The 21,839-nt window shown below is 41.4% G+C and overlaps 1 protein-coding gene across 1 annotated transcript; it reads left to right on the forward strand.

The window, feature by feature from the left end:
* The first annotated feature begins 1,038 nt into the window (after positions 1 to 1,038).
* LOC131575235 (MARVEL domain-containing protein 3-like) lies at positions 1,039 to 21,839 on the forward strand. The gene is made up of 4 exons (XM_058830384.1): positions 1,039 to 1,152; positions 2,240 to 2,395; positions 5,774 to 5,934; positions 19,336 to 21,839. Exons 2-4 carry the CDS (start codon positions 2,280 to 2,282, stop codon positions 20,034 to 20,036), a joined length of 978 nt encoding a protein of 325 aa, XP_058686367.1. The 5' UTR covers positions 1,039 to 1,152; positions 2,240 to 2,279; the 3' UTR covers positions 20,037 to 21,839.

Consider the following 21,839-nt stretch of genomic DNA (forward strand, 5'->3'; position numbering starts at 1 on the left):
TCCAAAAAGAGATTATAAATGCCAACAGAAGGCATCCTGGGGAGACCAGCACATTGTTCCTCTGTAAGAGAAACATCACAGGCTGGCAGCAAGGCAACAAAGCCCCTGCAGATACACCACAGTGAGGGCTTTCAGCAGAGCTCAGGAAAGGAGACTGCATGCATTCAAATGTCTGTTTATCCAAAACATGGCTCTGCATCGGAGGAGAGAGTTTACCTGCTTACCTCCCCGTGCAACCTGTCTAGCGTAACACAGGCTATTCTCACGCACCTGCTCCTGGGCACAAGTTTTGCCCATTTATCTTTTACCTCCTCCCCTTCACCCCCCCCCTGTTTTGCAGGGCTTTCTGCCCTGAACAATCAATGGAGGTGGCTTTAGGAAAACAATAAGACAACCTGTGGGGACCTTGAATTTCAGCTTTATTAACCTGCAGGTTTTATATCCTCTCACAGTTACCAAATTCTTCCTCAGCACTGCAGGGCACAGGGACCTCATTTTATTAAATTAAACAAAGCCCGAGTTGTCCTACACTCCCAGACACCCATTCCCACGGCCCTCGTTCCTCTTCATTGACCAGCAAAGGGCAAGGAAGCTGGTGAAGGGTCTGGAGTGCACATCCCACGAGGCGTGGCTGAGGGAGCTGGGGGTGTTTAGCTGGAGAAAAGGAGGCTCAGGGGTGACCTTATCACTCCCTACAGCTGCCTGGAAGGATGCTGTAGCCAGGTGGGGGACGGCCTCTTCTCCCAGGTTACCAGGACAAGAGCCTCAAGCTGTGCCAGGTGAGGTTCAGGTTGGACATCAGGAATAATTTCTTCACTGAGTGATTAGACATTTGAATGAATTGCCCAGGCGGACTCACCATCCCTGGCCGTATTTAAGGAAAGCCTGGACGCGGCACTCAGTGCCATGGTCTAGTTGGCACGGCAGTGTTGGATCATAGACTGAACTTTATGATCTCGGAGATCCTTAGGTCATGTCCAGCGAAACCGACCCTGTGACTGTGTGTCTCTGCGCTCACCTTTCCCCCCGTGCCGAGGCAGGAGCGGGCAGGGCCGCCCCGGGCAGGGCAGGCGGGAGGCGGCGGGGCCGGGAGGGCGGTGCCGGCGGCGCCGGGAGCTGCTGCGGGCGGGACGGAGCTCGGCGCTCCCTCAGGTGAGGGCCGGGGGCCGCGGGCCTTGGCCCGGGGAGCTGGCGGTGGGTGGAAGCGAAGGTGCCGGGTGGGAAGGGCCCGGTGTGCCCCGGCTGTCCCGGGGCAGCGCCCACGCCAGGCCCACCCCCGGGGGTCTCGGGTGGCCGTGGTGGCGCAGCGGCGGAACCAGGAACCTTTCTCCTGCCCTCAGGGGAAGGTGCTGTCTCTTTCCCTTTGAGATGTAAACAAAAAATAATGTATTCCATTATGTTATATTTTTATATGTTTATATTTATTTAGTTTATAAGAGATGGACGAAGGTTATCAGGCCTTGATCAGTCCAAGTTAAAGTGACTGCAGGCACTTCTGCAGGGATGTTGAAGGGCCGTGATGAAGGCGAATGAGTCTAAAGATTGCTCAGGTGTTTGAAGTCTGTGTTTCCCAGTTTTATAGGTCTGGCCTTAATTATATCTCACTTGAAAAGATAAAGACATTTTCAGCAAATAACAGCCTGGTAGTATTTAATAGAGAAATATCAGGGTATAGCTTCTTGCCAGCTTACTTTCAGCCCAGCGCAGCTTTGCCTGTACCTAAAGTTTATGCAAGTCGTAGGCGACGTTTGGTACTGGCTCTGTTGACACCCACGGGTGCCCTCTGTTAGAAACTCCCAGGACAAAGGTCACAGCCTGCTCTTCCAAGACTTCCCTGTGCCAGTGGCAGCTGTGTGCACACTCATGCAGTGCACTGGCACTTGCTGGGCATAATGCTTTACCTGAGACTCAACATTGCAGAAAACAAGATTCAGTTCTTGGTGGTAACGATCCCTTGTCCTGGCAGCAAAGGCAGGAGAATCAGAGCAGACCTAGTAAATAAGCTAAGTGAAATAAATGTCAAGTATAGAAACATTGGATTACCTTGATAAAAATGAAAAGGTAAAGAAAAACTTCCAGCTTTAATGAAGTTACCTTGTGGTTTAAAGGGGTTTACTTCTTTCACTTCTTAAAGAGGTCTGTACTAATTTTGAATCAACATGGAATGGAAGTGAGTGCTGGTCAATGAATAACTTTAGGTGGAGCAATAAAATGAACTGATTTTGTTTCTCTGGCTCAGGAAGTTATTTTAGAAGGAGAGGATACATCTGAGAAACAAGATGTCTCATGCCGGGAGTCGATACCAAGATAAGCAATACTGGCACCAAGAGAACCATAGATCTGATAGATACAAGGAAGACAGAAGAGCAAGAAAACCATACCCATACAATGCAAGGTACGTCTTTATCTCCTCAGAGAAACAGATCACAGCAGGTCTATAATGTCTGCCTTCTCTCTGCTTTTAAATAGGCTTAATTTACTAGAGTAAACAAAGCTTTTACTCAGCCTTGAAAGCGCGAGCATACTGCATTTGGAACAGGGAGCTATTTTGCACTTAGAAATTTAACCTTTTTTCTTTGTTTTGAGCTTGAGACAGGACAGAAAGATAGCCTGTGTAACACAGGCAGAGATGTGAATTTTCTGGGATGATCTGAATCAGGTTGGGTGACAAATAGGCGAAGTGTGGCCATGAGTCTTAGTACAGTTCCTGAAGACACTGGTTAGCAGGTGATGTCAAGCTGTGGCTTGCCAAATATGCACTGCTTAAATATGAATGTTACTTTACTGAGACCAGCACAGGGACTTAGTGAGCTCTCAGGTTGCTCTAGTTCAGCTGTGAACATGTTCCTGTTAATCTGAAATAAAATTACTTTCAGTAGTCACTGTCAGTAGATGAGTGATTGTTGAAGTGTCTAAGGCTGTTGGCAGCACTTGAGAGTGGGTCAGCCCCTATCACCACAATGAGCAGATCAGCTAATGGGTTTGCAGTGCCAAATAAACTCTTAGGATATTACACTTCTTCCAACCTGGCCAGGCTGCAGCAAGCTAGATGTGAGCTTAGGCTGTTTTCCTTTTAGGTCATGCCAGTGCATAGCTGCACTGTAGGAGAGAGGTCTGTAGATCTAAGCACCACAGGCAAATTTGCCATGGCAGCGGAGTGTTCATCTCTGCCATTTAGTCTCTGGGGACATGATTGTAGGGGAATTTAAGAATCAAGGCAAACAGAGAGAGAAGATGAATATAATGAAGATTATTGAAAAGCTGAAATACTGAAGTACTCCCTGATAATATGCATTTTAGCCAGGAAAACAGGATGGCAATAAAAGGAGCAGAGAAGAGCCCTTTGTGGACTGCAAGGAATACTTATGGCTAAGTATAAAACACTTGAATAGCAGTAAAACTATTGCGTCATGAAAATAGTTAATGAATTTTTTGTCTGTCTCTCTTAAATTATGAAAAATTGAAGAGAAATGGGAACAAAGACCAGCTTAAGAATCATCCTCAGAGGTTGAATGCCTGTCCTTAGCAGAAGCAGAGATTGGCAGGCAATATAGTTAAATTATCTCAAACATATTAGAAGTGAGAGCAGCTAATGCCAGTAACACATTAATAGCACAATGAAGAGAAAAAGAAAAAAACAAAAGGGTTGGAGATTTGATATGGGCTTTTTTTTTTTTTCCTTGTATGTATAGCATAATATAACCAATGTGTGAAAGGCTAGCTATAAATTAAACCACCACTTTTTAATAAAGCACTGCTCTGGATTTCTGGGTTTTGCTGTTAGTTTTATATGTTTGGACTAGTAGATCAAAAATTGATGGATGGAGCGTAAGGGTTTACAGACATCCCTGTATCCACCAGGGATTAGAGGAAGGGAAGCTGCAGTTGCAAATCTGTTACAGCCATGAAGATAATTCTTAGAGTCAAGTCAAGCATCTGGGGGCCATCAGACCCCACTAAAACTAATTTAAAAACTTTCCTGTCAGTTGTTTTGAAGGCATTTGGCTTAACCTAACAGCATTTCCTCTGCTCGGTTCTCGTGGAGTTCTCATGGGTTTTGGTGAAAATTTTGGCTGATTGATCAGAAGACCACCAGATCCTGTAATGAAAAACATGGGAAGAGTTTCATGGAAGCTGCACTTTGGGTGCCTAATACTTTCATCCCCGATGAACTAGACATTCTAGCCAGAATATTTCTCTTTCCAAATGCATTTCTGTCTGAAACTCCTACAGCAACCTTCCTCCCACTGCTGAGGAGAATGACCTAGAATGGTAAAATCCTCAAGGAAAACAGCAGCAAAGGTGGCCAGAACAGGCCACAGTGAGACAAAAAGGCATCTCAAAAAAAATTTTTTTTTTCCTTAAATATACTCTGTTGCTGAATGTTCGGGGGGGTTTGGTTTGATTTTTTTGTCTTGTTTTGTTTTCTGGCAAGTAACAGGAAACAATAGAGAGAAGCAGCTGCATCAGAAGTACCAAAGGGATTGCTTTCAAGTTACTGGAAGTCTTATAAATCACACAGCTTATTTAATTTATGTGACACAGCTGCACAGGATGCTTTGGTAGTTGCACAAGACACAGGACAGAGGTCAGAAAAATCAGAAATGTTTCAGCCAAATAGAGCTGTTGGCAGCTAAGCACAGAGATGTTAGCATTGGTCTTGTTATTGAATGTCTTAATTAAAATGTAAAAACTACAAAGAACATGATTTAATGTGGATGAACAAGATAATACTGAGTCTGGAATTGGATGAAGATAAACCTTAGTGAAATGCAGTGATACTAGAAAACACAACTACAGTTGAAAATGCTGATCTATGGATAAGAAATTGAAGATAAAAAAGGAATACAAAGAATACTTTTAAAAATAATAATGCTGAATGAGACTTAAAATACCCTTTAATAACAAAGTCATACAGCTGTACCTTGAAAAAGGCAAGCTCCTACTCTTCTTCAAATGAGGGAGAAAATTTCAATTAGACCAAACACAAAAAAAATTTGCAGCCAATGTTTCTTTTAATTTGAGTGTTAGCTTAGTTTAAAAGGAAAATTTATTTGTTTTTAAATAAAATAACCTAAATCTCACAAACCTTAAAAATCATTAGGCTTCAGATATGGAACTGTATGTCATTGCAGAAAACTGGACCATTGTATCAACGAAGAGACTAATTGAGACAGGAGAAACTGATTTTTTTGGGGAGGAGGGTTGATTTTAGATTCTTCTTAAAATATCCCCAAGGACTAAAAAAATTGAATAGGCTATTTTCCCCCTCATTTAAAATATTTATCTGTTTATTTTAATAGCTTGTATTATTTTAAAAGGTATCTTTGTAAGAGACACTAGTTGGAAGTACAAACTTGACAAAACACCCATGAAATAGTTGTGCTACTTTGCACATTTATTATGCCAAAATCCTCCTCATTTCTATTATCTGGCCTGCTAGGGACTGGCTAAATTGTTTGGTTTTCATGAAAAAGCTGTTATTTCTTCCTTCTACCTTTTGCCAGTAAGCTAAACAGTTCATCCAGCCTACCCAGTGAGTACAGCATGTTCCAAAATAAGGACCATTGAATGCAAATATCCTTGTGAACATGGATTTATGCAAGTTTTCAGGATATTTGCTTTCAAAACGGGCAAGGAAAAAAGGTCAGATGCCTGTGAAGCAAGCTAGTTGATTCCACTAAGAGGAACATCTGACAATTTATCATACTCTAATGTTCAGGAGAGACTATGACCTAATTAATAACCATCAGCCGTTTGCTCTCCATTGCAGAGACATCCGAGGTGGCCAGCACCCAAGGACTTCTACTGTTTGTTCAGACCCTTACTCTAAAACCTCAGGAGCAGCACAAGAATATTTTGGCCCACCACCTGAGTTTTATCCTCCCAAGGAGAGCTTCTCAATGAAGTGTTCAAAGGTATGCACAACAAGAGGTATGTGAGACTCTTATTGACTGGCATCCACCCCTCTCCTTCCAAGGACTACTCTTGGTTTTGGTTTCTGTGTTTAGGAACACAACAAAGTAAAGCTAGAGGAATATTAACACAAAAGAAAACAAATGGAAAAAAACACTACCTAAAAATAAAAGGCCCACAAGGACTGAGCGAGTTAATGAATGGCATAACTGAGGTTATTCCATTTTAGACATCTAAAGGCAATATTTATTTAGATATTTAGATACTTGAAGATACATCTCTGAAATACGCATCCAGACCACCAGAGTGGGTCATGTGTGTAATCAGCCAGTCTGTGCAACAAGAGTTAACCCTTGGGATTTAGGAATAAAAAAGACATTTGCATCTGTGAGCAATTTAGAGACGGCTGTTGAAGGTTTGATGCTAATTTATTTCCAAATCATTCTTCTCACACTTTTTCTCAATTCTGGACTTACTCCAGTTATCACTCATACGTCTTTATGAAGCATCATTGTGGGAGACGAAGTTTTTTTTCTAGACATGAATCCAACAAAACAGTTTTGGAGAAATAACTTGGGTTTTTTGTAGGTAGAAAGCAACAGCAACAAGGACAGAAACGAGCCTTACTGTGGGAGGAAATCAGCCGTAGTAAACTCATTTCTGTAAACTGAAAGAAGTCGTTAAAATATTCATTACCCCTTGAAAGTTTTCCCTCTTCCAGGGCAATAATCACCTTGTCTGTAGGAAAGCTCCACTGCAGTCTGAGCTGAACTTGCAGCTAGGTGCAAAGTCTTTGGCTGATGTCTATAAATAGATTTTCAGTGTCCTCCAGTAGAGAGAAAAGTGATTAGCTGTTGGAAGTAAACTAAATCACATAATGTTAGATTATTTCTTCAGTCCATGTAAGAAAGTTAAGTGACACAATCAGTTTGCTCTTAATACTTCTGTGTGTGAATATGTGAACAATTTTAAGAGTGAGATGAACTATTTTGTCTTACAAATATATTCTGTGAATTAGTATGCAGTTTGTTTTTCATATTCAGTTGTAACTGCAACCATTAGTAAAGGTTTAATGACATGGAGGCATACTGATACTTTATCCAAGATAAAACTGCATCATCAGTTTCTTCTTCAACCGTACTGAATTATTTTAACTTGTCTGAAAAGCTGCAGAAAAGTCCATGCACTGTTTTATCAGAGCTTTAGAAAAATGAAGTGGCAAATTTGTTTTAGTTTTCAGTTTCACTGGTTGTTTAGACCTATGGATAGCTTAATGTGAATTTCTGGTTGGTTTTTTTTTTCCCTGCATTTGCTTTTCATTATTTTAATGCATTAAACATTATTAAGATTTTTTTAAATGTCCTAGTTTTGGACTCATCAGTTGACAATGATGATTTTACTCCCACCCCTCCCCCAGGTATTGCTCAGTGTTTTCCAAAAATGTAATGTCTGAGCTTGCAGTGGAGGAGGGAATAGAGATCATGCAGAAAAGAAACCCTTTTATTAGCAAATTTATTTCAAAAAATGAAAATATATTGAAGAGAATGTTACTCCCCTGTTTAATTTTTGGAAGTGCCAAGATTTAGCAGACTTCACTAGAACTGTTTTGCAGAATTCTGTATTCCCTTCAGTTATGGTAGATGCTGTAAATGAACTACATGAATTGTTTACTAAGAAATCAGTACATGGGAGCTGCAACACTTTAGAGCATGAAAAGTTTCTGTAAATACTTCTTAACCATCTCTTTATTTTGCCAATGATTTATCAGCACTCTGGTGAAATTCCCCCTTCCCAATCACCATAATTTAAAAATAAACTACACTCAAACAAGGCTGGGAAATCAAGTGATGAGACACAATCTTTTCCAAAGCAACAACTGAAATGTGAACCTTAGTTTCTGACGGTCCATTGAGTAGTTGAGTTTTGGGATTTTTTTCCTTATGCCTGGAACACCTAGATTATGTTCTTTATACATTTTGAGCAGTTAGCAAACTAGAGAGGAATTCTGTACAACTAGAGCTCTGAAAAGTATTTCCTTCACCAAATAGTGCCCCCTTCATCCATGTTTTTTACCACCTATATCCCAAAAAACTAGAGGAATTTGAGAAATAAGCAGCTGGTTTTTTTAGAGGTCCTAACCTTAGGACACTTTAGGACCTCATTCTCCTGTCTCTTATTCCCCCCTTCCCTCCCTATTCCCTGTCCCCATTTTCTACCCCCTAAAACCACATTAGGACAATAAACCCAGCCCAAATATAATGGAAGAAACAACTGATACTGACCCTTTTTGCTGGTAGGAACATTTGATACCATCTAAGAAACTTCAAAACATTCTGCTCTTTTTTTAATCTATTCATTTTCAAAACAGAAGGGGAAAAAAAGACTGTTAAAACATTATATGAGGGATACCTATTCAAAGCCGTTCAGGTGAGATCACATGGATAACAGTGCTGGTTCATATGAGGCACTTCATCACTCTTCCTCCCAAACAATGGACTAAAGTACAAACTTAGAAGTACCATCAAAGTTTGGACTAGTAGAGAGTAAGCTGTCTTCTGGAATCTACTCCAGACTTTGGATTGGTGCAATTTCTGAATTGGAAGACTGCACTCACATCTGTTGTGTTTAATACCTCTTTACTGACCTATGAAATTTGTTTAATTCTCTGCTGAATCTGCTTTTTTTTTAAGTGTTTGACCTTCACATTACCTTAAGATAAAGAGTTCCAGAGTTTCACATGAAGTACTACTGTTTCGTTCCTTAAAATGTTTTAAAGAAGGTGTTTCTTATTCTGATGGTATTCTAAATATGTAGTGATAATCTTATACATTCAGCTTCTCCAGGAGATTTATGGTTTTAGAGTGAAGCCTTCCCTTTTTCCCTGTGCCCCTATTGCTTCTTCACAGATTGAACAATAGCCAGTTTTGGTCAGTTTTCCAGTCTTATACCTTATCCAGATCCAGCACACTTTTTTGAGATAGGCTGACCAGAAATGCAGTAAAAATTCCAGATAAATTCCTGAAAGAATCAGACATCTGGCTATAGGCTCTGGTTCTGTAATCCTATTCTAATGCTTCCTACCTTTTTGTGGTGTTTGACTATCAATATCAGAACACTGTGTTGATGTCTTCAAAGAAAGCTACCTAAAATGGAAATGTTTTGCTTAGAGCCCTTCTGTGTGCTCTGTTGACAGGGGGATTGGTGTTTGTGGGTATTTCTGTACAACTATGAAGTGAAGGTTGCTTATTAAACACTGTTTCTCATTCAAGAGCTTGAACTCTACCAATTTTACTGTTGGCAAGCATGAAGAAATTATTTATTATTATTACTACTATTAATAATAATAATAATAGTAATAATAATAATATAGCAGACTTCACCATCTCACTTTTCAATCTTTTCAATTCATTAGTCTGTGCATCTACCACAGTATTTTGGTATGTAGTTTTGAACTGAGCCTGTTTGCAACCTCCACTTACAGCTCTTTAGGCTATATTGCAGAGCAGACCCAGGGAGCACAAATTATATTTTCTTTGGATAAAACTAAATGAGAGGGTGAGCTGTAGCTACTAGCAGGCATTCTGCCCTTTGGACCAAACTACGGCCAAAATGAGCCAAATGAGCCAAAACTTCTCTCTGCCCAGAAAATGCCTGTCCTGTAGCCCTTGTGTTTTCAGCTCCACCTGTTTGACTCTGCAGCTAGACCCCCTCCCACTGCACTGCCATCATGGACATACTGGTGACAGGCAACACAAACTAGAGATTACTCCCTTAACTCCACTTGCCTGAAATCTAGCTGTTTCCTTTTTATTATCCTTTAAGCACTGGTAACCAGTGAGAGGATTGTTTATCTCACAGGAGCTTGTGTCATTTAAGAGCACTACCTTTCTTCATATATCTACTGATTCTTTTAAGTGACTTCCCTATAACAAACTCTTGACTATTCCCTGCTACGCTCTCTTTATGTCTAGTTTCTCTGTGTTGGGTTATTTTCCATAGGAAAGCTGCACTTGTGGACCTGCAGATTACAGATCAAAAGGCAGTAGAAACAAGTCTGCCACCTTCTGTTTCTACAGTAGTGAAGGAGATTTAGGGAACAGCTTATAGACTGGTGTCAAACTGCCTAGATGCACTATAAAATTTATGGGAATTTGAAATAAACTGTTTGTGATAAAGATAAACCTTCCATTAACTAAGGAACTGCTGACTGAAATAGTCATTTCTTACCACTTACACACAATATATTACACATGCCATTTAAAGCAGCACATGTTGAAAACAACAAGAGCTTTTTGACCTGGGGATTTCTTACAGCTGAAATTCAGACGGAAGCATTCAATTTGCTTTTCAGAGTGCAGGCAAAATTTCTGCAGTTCTCTCTTCTGTGTAGAAAACCTAAATTAGTAATCATTTTGCCTTTCAAATAACCCCCCCCCTAGATTTTTAAAAAATATAACCAGATTCAGTGCTTTTGTTTAGCAGACAGAATGAAAAAGGCTGGCTGCCATCCTTCACCTCAGCGAGAGGAAAATCTGAGTTGAACTCAAGAGTGAATTGCTTATCATAAATTGGTCTCAGCTATTTGGGGACTTGACCTTAAAAACTTTTAATTTGCCTTTTATTAGTATATTGGTGTGAAAGAGGTGAAGCAATGCAATTCTTGGATAATGCCTCCTGTAGTTTTGCTTAAACAGCGAAGGTAAACCGATTTTCTCCCATTTTTGGTCAGTACGTAACTCAGAAAATTACCTGTGCTTTTTGCCTTCTATAGAATTGTACTTGATGGTCATGATTCCTGATCAAATAACATTTTTTTTTTTAATTTTTCAACCCATTTGGCATTTAAGGGAGACAACACTGAAAAGGTTACAAAACAGTTTGTGGGGGAGCAAGTATAATTGAATCCCTGTTCCTTGCTGCTATGAATACAGCTTTGCGCCTTGAATAGTGTCAGATTTCTTAAGCATATTGTGGACACTTCCAAACAATCATGCCTTTAGCCTACATTCTAACATCCACAATTGTTAAAACCTTCAGACCAATTTCCTCTCAGAAAAAGACAGCATTATGGTTTGTAACAACATGAAAAGTCTCCAATTTCAAGCATAGCCAGGAGGAAATATCAAACTGAATTTATTTGGAGGAGGAAATAGAATTAAGGAGTAACAATGACTTTCTCCAAGATACATTCATGCACTTACAAGCCAGCATTAATTCAAATGTAAATATCTATAAGCTTTTGTTTTTACAAAATGCAGTAATTTTTTTTCCCCCTATAGCTATGCATGCTGAGAAATACTTACAGTCTAGGAAAAAATACTGAGATCAAAAGTTAGCCAAGACACAGGGTTCACACTAAGAGACTAGCTTTGAGTTATGCCATTGTTCTCAGCTATAATACTGCTGTTGTTTCTTTGCTGTGTTATGTTGTGATACTGTTCCTCTAGGAGTCAGACACTGGAACAGGAGGGGAAGAATATTTTGCAGAGCACTCATATCCTTCTCAGTGCTGCAGAGATGCTGGGGGAGAATAGTGTCTCCAAGAGGCATTGGACTAGAGTAAAAAAAATCTCCTGTAGCTTCAGGTATGCACATTCAAAAACACTGAAGGATCATTAAATGTGCTTAGTGCAGGTAACTGTGCGTATGAAAAGAAGCATTTGACAAATACATTCAGCAGCGCATTGCATCTTTTTGGCAATGCAGGACACCTACATTCCTGTGGGGGCACACAACAGGATTAGAAACTGTTGTGTTCTGTAGTCACCATCTTCACATTTTGCCCCCACAGTGTGCTGTGCTTAGTTCCTTTAAATTGTGCCCAAAGCTGCTGTACACTGTGCCTGTGGCAGTTAATTTCCGTGTATTTCTGCCTAGGAAGGGAGCACTAGGGTCCCTTACAGTCTCATTGTAATTAGATGACTTCCCCTTCTATCTGTTACAAAGTATATTTTAAGTACAGTGTGACTAACAGACTGAAATTGCCGTCAAGTTTTTTAATCTTGTAATTGTGAAGACAGACAATATTAGTAGTGGGAATTGGATGGAGCTGTGCAGATTAAAATAATCCCAGTTATTCAAAATGCTTAATTAAAGTAGCAGAGTAACAAGATACAGCGGGAGACCTGCAGGTAACCCTCCTTCCTGTTCTGATGTTAAAAGTACTTCATTTGGAGCTCAGTCCTCGTTGCTGTAAAAATACAAACAGCCTTGAGCATTTGGCTCTATAAAAACACGCAGGGGAGCTACACTACTTGGAGATGCCAAATCCTACCTTTAGCAAACTGTTGCCTTGCCAACACACGGGACTTCACTCTGCCCACGTTTTCAAATGAAATTATTTTCATCCACCTTTTGGCATTGTGCTAACATGCACATGATTGTTTTTAGAGAAGGGAGAACTGCAACAGAGAAGACTCAGTAAAGTTGGCAGGGGAATATACTGGCTAATAGCAAAGTTGCTATTAGCTGTTAGGTGTGTGTTAGACTCCAGTCCATGTTTCCCATACTGGCAAAACTTATTTAGGTTTGCTTGCTGCCATTACAAGAGTTACACCATCTTTCCTGTAAGAGAACCAGGTTTGTCTTCCCCACATCTGACCCAAATTATGGGAACAAAGGGAAACTCTTCTCTTTAAAAAGTGTCTCTCAAAGCCAATTGATACAGCAAACAGACTCTCTATTGAATGTAGCTCTATTTCTTGAGCAGGTGATCCTAGCTCTCTTAAAGGAGAAAAGTCCACCCAGACAGGAATGTTGCTCACCAAGTGTGACAACCCACAATTGGTAAAGTGAATGAGAAGCTTGGGTTCACAGGTGCCTCCAACCTGACCCACCTTCAGCCAGACTATGATTACTTAAAGAGCAATAACATCCTAATCTTTGTACTTTCTAAAGGTGGCCCAGTTTCAGTTCAAACAGAGGGAGTGGCCATGGAAAGTTGGCATACAGAACAAGAGCGTTTCATTGTTTTCTCAACTCTTTTTAAAAAAACTCCTGCAAGCTGGTTTCAATACCAAGACACTTGTTTACTACTTGAAAGAACTATTGGTACATCAAGAAAAAAAGGAGAAAAATGGCCATTTCCTGAAATGTAGAATGTAAGGTGACCATACAGAGACCTACCAGTGCTACAAATAGAATACAGCCTTTTACAGTTGTTATATTTAAGCAGTACTGTCAAATGCTATTGTTTAATGCAAGATCTTTTGCTTCCCACCCTCTCCAAAATTAGGAAAGATGACTCATGCTCAATTAGCAGGAGAGAAATCAAGAACATTCTAGAAGTGATGCTTTAAAGAACTACTACGTACAAGTAAACCATTGCTGTTGTTCCCAGGCAAGGGCTGGGTTGTACTGAAACTGTCTTACAGTGGTGGGAAAATATGGGGATAGAGGATGATGCAGTAATTCTACAATTTAAGTCCACCCTTTCCTGTGAAAATTGGACAGCACTGTTTAGAGGATGGGAGGGTATTCAGCAGAATGAATAGAGCAGGTGGGATAGTTGTTCTTTAAGGGAAGAGGATACACAAAATAAACCCAGGATAATACATTTGGATCTGAGCACTCTGTGAATGCAAGATTTCTCTGAGTCATTAAAACCAAGGCTGGTCATCCTTTGAGATTTCCTAACAGAGTCATTATCTTGACTAAAGAGAGACAACTTATTAAAAGGTAATAATAAAGTTTTTTTCTAGAGCACAAAAATAATTTCATTTTCCCAGTTTTAAACTATTTTCTCAGTGATTTCCAGTAAGATGGATATCTCAAATGAGCATAAGTGTGCTGGGCACATCCATGCAATTTAAATGCAGTTGGCTCTGAGTATGTGCATCCCTTGGGTCCTCTGAAAAGCCAAGATTTTGTTGGTGTTACATTGCTTAATTCTTGTGTTTTAGGGTTGGGTTGTTTTTTTTCTGCCTTTGATTTTAGCATGACTAAGTGAAAGCAAAATCCCACCACTGGCTGAAGAACACAGAGACCTACAAAAATAATAGTGGTGTGGGGGCTTGGGGGGCATTTCTTTGTTTATTACAAAGCTGTGTATTGCCGTTATTCTGCTTTAGTGAAGCTGGTTGAATTCTTGTTACTGGTTTCAGTAAGATCTTGCTTTCTACATAAAGGGAATAATACTGTTAGAAAGGTATTAAAATATCTTTGCATCCAGATTTTGTATTTTTGATCTCTTCCAACTGCTGTCTTAATATTTTCCCCTTGTTCAGTTCGCCTCCTCTGCTTTGGTTTCTTCCCATTTCTGTCACATTTTGTCCCCTTCCAAAAGCAAAGCCAAACCCTGCTTTACTTTGACATTTTCTCCCCTTCTCCTTATCTTTTTCCTCCTGCCACTGACTCAGTTTAGCAGAGAGGTGATCAAAGCTGCATTGAGCTGTGCCTTCAGTCTCTGGGGAATGCCAAACCTGCACTGGCAAGAGATGTTCTCCATTTGAGACCCTTTTCAGAAATGACTGCTGCTTTTGTAAGCCACTATATATAGTCAAAATACTCATCTGCTCCTTTTTGGGGGGTAAAAAAGTAAATAAAAAGATTACCTCTGAAAAGCAGAAAGGTACCCAAACTTTCTAGTTTGGTACAAACTAGAAAGGGGGAAAAGAAGAACCAAATCTTTTCAGAAAAAAAAAAAGAACCAAATGACAACTTGCAGTGAAAAAGGTTTGGAGAGTGATTTTTCATGTGTGTCATAACTTCTAACTCCTCTCTTCCCTTCTCCTGGAGCGACCCCTAATGGGATGTGACATGGGCACCACTGACCTGTGTGTCACCAGACCTGACACTGGGGTCCAGGTGTCCAAGAGTGGCAGCCACACACCCCCAAGGGCTGCCCCTGGGTCCTGCTGGTCCCAGTGGTGTGTGGTCTGCAAAGGAAGCAGAGGGAGAAGGCAAGCCAAAGTGGAGAATGGTAGACATAGAATATTCTGGAAATACACTGTGATGTTTACTGAAGAGGAGGGAATGATACCAAAAGGCAGGACAAAGAGTCCATGTGCATTCAACAGAAGAAGAAGGTGACTCCCATCCCAGATACAGTGGAGGGAGACACTTTGAAGGCCTTTTCCATTAGTATGGCCCTCATGGGATCAGGGGAGTTCAACAGAAAGAGCCTGTCTGTCCTGCAAATTCATTTATGGCAGCTGCAGAAACAAAGGAACAAAAAATAATTAAACCTTTTATGTACACATGTATGCACACACCATGACCCCCCACACCTGAACATCAGAGTTGTTCTGCTGTCCAGTGCCTGGATGGAAATTCCTCTTTATGGCTTCTGATGCAAGACTTGAGTGTGCAGCTGAGTTACTGGGTACCACACATTCAGCCACAATGTAGTTTTATGAGGCAGAGCACGCAGATCTAACAGCTCACCTCATCTGAGGAGGGGAGTTTCTTGTCCTTCTCTGGTCCTGGCTGTTACTGCCCTGCTAAACTCATGCCAACATGACTGCTCATCAGATACGCTGTGAGTCACCTCAGGTTGCTAAATTACAGAACAAAACCAGCAGCACAAAAGGAAAGAGTTAGATAGTTCCCTGCTGTTTCAATTTATTTTAACAATTTTTAGAAGGGCCTAATGTGGAGGTAAGGGAGATAAGTAGTGACTGCCCAGCCAGGGGTGGGAGTTGTTGGAGTCAGCTGCCCGTGGGTCTGTGCCCTTAACCAACCCACCTGTCAGCTCTTCTGGATGGTCAAGCCCCCCATTTGACAGAAGATAAAACCATTTTTCAGTGTGTTGATACCATGGAAATAGCCCAGCAAGGAAAAGGAAAAAAAAAAAGTGAATAGTAGATAAATAGTATAAATTTGCTATATTTTTGGTTACAGCAAAAAGCATACTCACAGCAAAAGACAAATGCATTCAAGCAAAATTAACAAGTATAATACATTGAAGTTACTATCCACTGCAGATTTAGATTTTATGGAACAAATGAAACAATTCTCTGGAAAGCTCTGGCAACACCATTGCAGCCATTCTCCTCACCTTCAGTGCTGAAAAGCAGTGCAGGAAAGAAGCATGGGAAAGGAAATGGCAATCCAGGAGCCCTGACAGGAATCCTATAACTTGTTCAGTAAGGAGAGGGTTAGTTCCTAAAGCCAGCTGTTGACTGTGCTGATTTTAATACAAATACAAATGTGCTAATTTTAATACAAATGAGTAACATTCTAGGTAAATCCAAAGATGTTGAACCTGAGAAAGGAAAATAATAACTAAACCAATAGAATTTAGAGCTGTTCAGACCTCAGGTCATTTTACACTTAAATCTTGCAATGCATTCATTGTTGCACGGGATTAGGGAATTACTGTAGAGATAAGCAATTTCCCCATAGGAAGACCCTTTGGTTTTGGCAGGTATAACTCCAAGATGACATGGCTAACTGGCCTGTGAAAGCAGAAGTGGCAGTGCAGACTCGGAAGCGTGGCTTGTAACTCAATCCGTTCCACCAGCAGCACACTGCTTGACACAGGTCACCGCTGGGATGTGTGTGACCATACCTGGGCAGAGTTAAGATTCAAAACTTAACTGTCCTTTTATTCCTTACTTCTCAAATCTGCCTCTATCCTGTTTATACTAGTAGGATTTGGTATCAGCTTGTATCTATCACAGATTAAGGCTGCACAAGGCTTTTGGGGTTCCTGGGTTGGAACATACTGGCTTAATATTTCCATCAAAGCCCTGATGATTATACAAGGTCTCAGGCATTTCCACTAATTGTCTGCTTTGTTCATAAACCCAGCTGGCTGTCATCATAGACCTGTAATTCATTCTACGTACTGCTTATCATTTTAGAATTTTCTTGAATACAGGAGGCTTTGTTCTTGTGCTTTCTTTTAAAAAACAAGTTAATCCAAATTATACAAGTGACTGGTGGAGTAGCTGCTGCTGAACCTCTCTCCACTGTTTAGTCACTCTCATCAATTCTACAGCAGGCATGTGTTACAACTGTGCAGGTACATACAAAACCTGTCCAACCTGAATGCCCTGTCTAAGGAAATTTTTCAGGCATGCCTTTAAAGCATCTACTGCTGCGGTTAAAAATACAGTAAACCTGCACTGATCACATTTGTCATCCCATTATCAGTCAGCTCAGCAAAGTTAAGGGGTGGCATACAAAATGTGTATGAATGTGTAGAAAGTTTTGGAGCAGCATCATTGAGGGCTGGGGTCATTTATAAATGTGGGGAGGTTAGCAGCAGGCGGTGACTACTTTGAGAACAGAAAATTGCCTTTTCCAGAGCTCAGCAAGGTGATGTAGAGGAAAAGTTGATGCTCAGCAGGTCAGAGGGCCCCAGTACACATAGATGAAGAGGAAACTCTGAAGTCAGCAACTGACTGATCCTGAATTCCCAGCTACCAAGTAGCCAAACATACTTAAAATTTATGTTTCCCTTAATCAAATGGTCTTTCCTCCATGTAGACTTGTAAGAACTGTTTCCTGCTGGAGCATCTATGAAATCAATAGTCAGCCTTTAAAAAGGGAAGTGTCCTTCTGCAGCCAAAACTGTCACACTAAGGGCCCTGAGGATCTAAGTTGACTCCCTGTATTTGGAAGGCATAATGTACAACTCAACTGAGCAGACAAAAAAAAAACAAACACCGGATTGAGTTCCAATTAATATCGTGCACAGCTACTACTCTTTCAAAATGCTATGAACAGCCCTAGTAAAGTGATGACTCTTTACCTATTAAAAATCATGAGTCTTTTGGCTGAATTGTTTGAATTTGGTACAAGGAGTTCCAAATCCTAACTCCAGGGCCAAAAATTAAATTTCTCTTTATGTTTAGCTCCACAAATACCTCCTTTGACATATTTGAAGCCTCCTGAAGAGATTTGGTAACCAGCATGGTTATTGTTGTGCTTCACAGAAACGGTTGTGCAGAAGGGTCAAAGAAAAGGCACGCTGTCACACAGAAATCAGCATCACCTCTAAAGAACACATACACAGAACTGCTCACTTGGTTCCTCTTGAAAAAGGGGAACAATTCTGTCTGCTCTAACACTTATCTTCCTGTGAAGAGCAAGTGGCAGCAGGAAAGGACTCATTACCTTAGCCTTCTGTGAAGGGAGTAAGATGGAGCAGAATGGGAATATCTGATAATAATCCTGCATTGTGGCTGTCACTGGCTTTCTTTGGTTAGAAGCATCTGGCAACACAAGAGAGGAATTTGTTTAATTCCCTTGTGTTCCTGCTTCAGCCCTTCCATTTCAAGCCCATACAGCCTTGACAACAACTGAGCCATTGCTCAAGAGGGAAATGCCATGTGGATCAGCGCTAGCAGCATAAAGTAAGTCTGTGTGCAAACTACAGATCCTGCCCCACTTTAAAGATAAATATAGGACCACTGTGTCAAGCATCTTACATTCTTGGCTGTCAGACAGCAATGGAATAATAAGATTTACAATTCTGTAATTAACTTCAGAACTTTGGAGCAACACGCCTGACACGCTAAGGGTTTTTATTTCCCCAACAGGCAACCCTAGCTGTGCTACACTTCAACATCCGTCATGTTTACTAATCTTAGTCTGACCCCTAGTGAGCTGTCACAGAATAATCAGATTTATCAAACATGAGGCAGCTTCCTGAGAAGCAGCTACCACAAAAATAGGTAATTTCTCCCCATTTTGGTTCTGAGTTTTGTGGGTTTTGTATGGTTAACATAAGAAAAAGTGAAGAGTCAACTCAGAAGTTGTAAGGTTTTCTTCTGAAGGTCAGGGTGTAAAAGAGCACACATTACTTAGTATCAAATTCACTTAATTTATTTCTGAATATAAGGTGGGTTTTGCATCTTTCTCCTCCTTTTTTGTTTTTTTTTTTTTGTGCAATCAGAAACTGCTTCTTGAGAGTTTGAGGGATTTCTGTCTCTGAAGGAGTTAAAGTGCATCTGGTTAGACAGTAAGTTTAAATTAACAAATACCTTCACAGAAAAAGAAAGGTGTAAGTTAAAGCAGTTTTTGAAGGACCTAAATAACTTGCACAATTTTTCAAGCCGTTAGAAGCTTCTAGGTTTTCATCAACTTCAACCTCAGCATTTTGTTCATACTGGATATTTCTTGCTCAGTGTGTTTATGCCAAGTAGTTACAGGCCAAAATATAATCACTGTGCGCTTGCCTTGGCAGTAACACAAGCACTGTAAAATTTTTATGGATTTTTTTTCACTGCAGGAAGATCCATCTATCAAGCACACTGACAAATTAAAAAAAGTAATTTGCCCAACCTCCAAAATGTACCCACAAGAGTTCAGGCTTCTCTTTTTTTTTTCCAAGTGTTTTTCTGTAGCTGTAGCCAAGAGGAATATCTCAGTATTAGTACTCTCTGTCTATGGTTTTGGTGCATTTCTGTCCCCCACAGTTTGCACAAGATGTGGTTTTGACACCCATTCCCATCTTTCTGCTCCTTCCAGGCATTTTGAAGTTCGTGGAAATCACGGTTAACCTCCTGGTGCTGATTTGCGTGGGCGCTTCCCAAGCCTCCGTTGCGGGCTTCACGTCCCTTGGAGGTTTGGGATCCTTTAACCTGAATTCGGCCTACAGCCCCTTCGAGGGCACGGAGCTGCGGGAGGTGAGGGAGCTGGACATGCAGTTCACCCAGATGAGAGCCCCTTGTGTGTATGGCGGAGTGGCCTTCAGCTTAACAGCGGCCACGCTCACCCTCGTCTTCCTCGTCGTGGGGGCAAAACCCATCCAGCAGCTCCGGACAAGGCTGCTGGTAGGCGAATGTGCCTTCAGCCTGCTGGCTGGCCTGGCGTACCTGGTGGCCGTGGGGCTCTACCTGCACTTTGTCAGGCAGGTGAACGCCACCGAGGTGTGCAGGAGGCGCGAGCGGCTCTACGCCCGCCGTGGCTACACCTCCATGAACTGCGCCGTCCAGGGCGGCGACGCGGCCGTCGGCCTCTTTGGGGTCATCGCTTCCTGCCTGTACTTCGCCAGCTTTGTGGTCTGCATCCTTGCCATCCGCACCGTCCGGGCCTTCCAGAGCCACACGGCCAAGGCTCAGCACAGCCCCAAGGGCAGCGTTAGAGACAGAAGTGTCAGAAAACACCACACCATGCGCAGGACCTCTGAAAGCTCCCACAGCGTCCAGGCTCTCGCCACATTAGTGTGAAATCAGCTCTGGGACTGTGCCAGAGAACTGAGGCTTCAGCAAAGGATGGACGCTCGCAAACAGGCAGCCAGCCCACAGTATATTTTCCTACAGGGTGCTGAAGCGTGTATTGAATCACCAACTATAACCACGCTGCTACAACATGACGTAATAAAATCGACATTGAGTGACTGTTTTAACAAGGATTTTTGCACCGGTCTCTCAGGCTGGACCCCTGCATTTAAAATGCATTTGATTATAATGTTTTCATCCTGCACAGAGCAAATCCAAACAGCAGTGGCCTTCTAACAGGTTACAGCTGCGTTGCTGCCGAACTTGTGCTAACAAGCACTTCTTTTCCACACCCGTGACATAGGGAATTGAATACGCAGCTAGGATGGGCAGCTTTCAACAGATCCTGTGCCTGTTGTGCATCCTGTTCCTTCATCCTACAGTGCTTACAAAGCAAAGGACACCCGAGCACTTCTCTGAATCGTGTCCGAAGTTACGCTTGTGACCTTTTTTGCCTGGGCTAGTGAAGCGTTTTATCTTTTGAGTCACGGGGGCTGACACATGCCGATCATGTGCTCCCTGAGGAATGCCGCTGGGGGGAACTAGCTGCAGTGTCAAAGGCAGCATTCAGGGTCCTCACCCAGTTCCCTACAACATTTTCCCATCTCACTGAGCACAGGTCAGAACCGGGGGGACATCACACTAGTCAGGTATCAGCTTAGTAAAGATACCGTTTGTTTCTGCAAGCACCTAAACAAGGTTTGGCTTGCTGAGTCCACAGCCAGTGGTGGGCAGAGCCTGAATCAGGAATGTGCTGCCTGCCCCGGAATGCTGTAACAATGACAGAAAGTACATGTATCCTTCCAATATCTAAACAGGCAAAGCATGAGTGAACAGCAGTAATTGTATGCCCCAGGGTTGAGAAAATAAATTTAAGAGAACATCTTTCAAGAGTCCTTTGTTTGAGGCAGATGAAATAGATCACTGGTCTTCAAAGATGAGGGAGTGAGAAAAAGAAAAGGCTATTCTTGAAGTGCATAAGATCTGTCAGCTTGAGAGGAGGGAAAGCTCTGGCCATTTTCATTCTTTTCAGTTTTGTCTGGCTCACAGTCATTGCCCAGATGAGGCATTTTTGAACTATACTACAGCTTATGTACTGCATATTTCACATATACACATATGTACGCACACATACACACAGAGATCTCAAAGGATTGTGTTTGAGGCCAAACAAGAAAACATTATGGTTCTGATTAGAAAGGATTACATGAGCCTTCATAAAAAGTATAATTTATATAATTCCTGAAATATCTCTTTAACACTTTGAACACCAGCAAGCTTCATAGCATTGTTATGCTTATGGAGAGACAGGAATAGAGTTTTTTCAAATTTGATATGACTCACAGTCGTCATAGGGTCAGGAAATTAGGACTTTGATTTCTAGCTCTTTGCCAAAGCCCAGACCTTCTCTGGTATGCTGTAATCAGCTGAAAAGTCTGTCCCAGGGATGTCTGGCATGCAGCTAAAGCTGCAGCTGACCATTTGTTGGGCATCTCTGCCTGCACTCCTGTTCTGCGCTACTTCTACACCTTGCACAGTTTGAAAGCAGGCTTAGGTACACAATGACACACTCTTATTAACTTCTACAAACAACAAAAAGCAGCAGCTTGAAGGGACAAATTCAAAATATTAGAAAATGTTGAATGTAAGAATGCATAAATTTAAATTGGTCCTTAAATACATGCACAATATGAATTTTAATCTCGGGGCTTATTACTCTGTCCCATTCATTTTTGGATGCTTGCCTGCCAG

This window comes from Poecile atricapillus, chromosome 2 (assembly GCF_030490865.1).
Source record: "Poecile atricapillus isolate bPoeAtr1 chromosome 2, bPoeAtr1.hap1, whole genome shotgun sequence".
NCBI classification, from domain to species: Eukaryota; Metazoa; Chordata; class Aves; order Passeriformes; family Paridae; genus Poecile; species Poecile atricapillus.

Bases quoted from the DNA above. Each gene is read 5' to 3' on its own strand.
- LOC131575235 (XM_058830384.1), top strand. From the start codon at position 2,280: ATGTCTCATGCCGGGAGTCGATACCAAGATAAGCAATACTGGCACCAA. The intron at 2,396-5,773 runs GTACGTCTTTAT...TCTCCATTGCAG, and splicing joins CCATACCCATACAATGCAAG to AGACATCCGAGGTGGCCAGC. The intron at 5,935-19,335 runs GTATGTGAGACT...TGCTCCTTCCAG, and splicing joins AAAGGTATGCACAACAAGAG to GCATTTTGAAGTTCGTGGAA.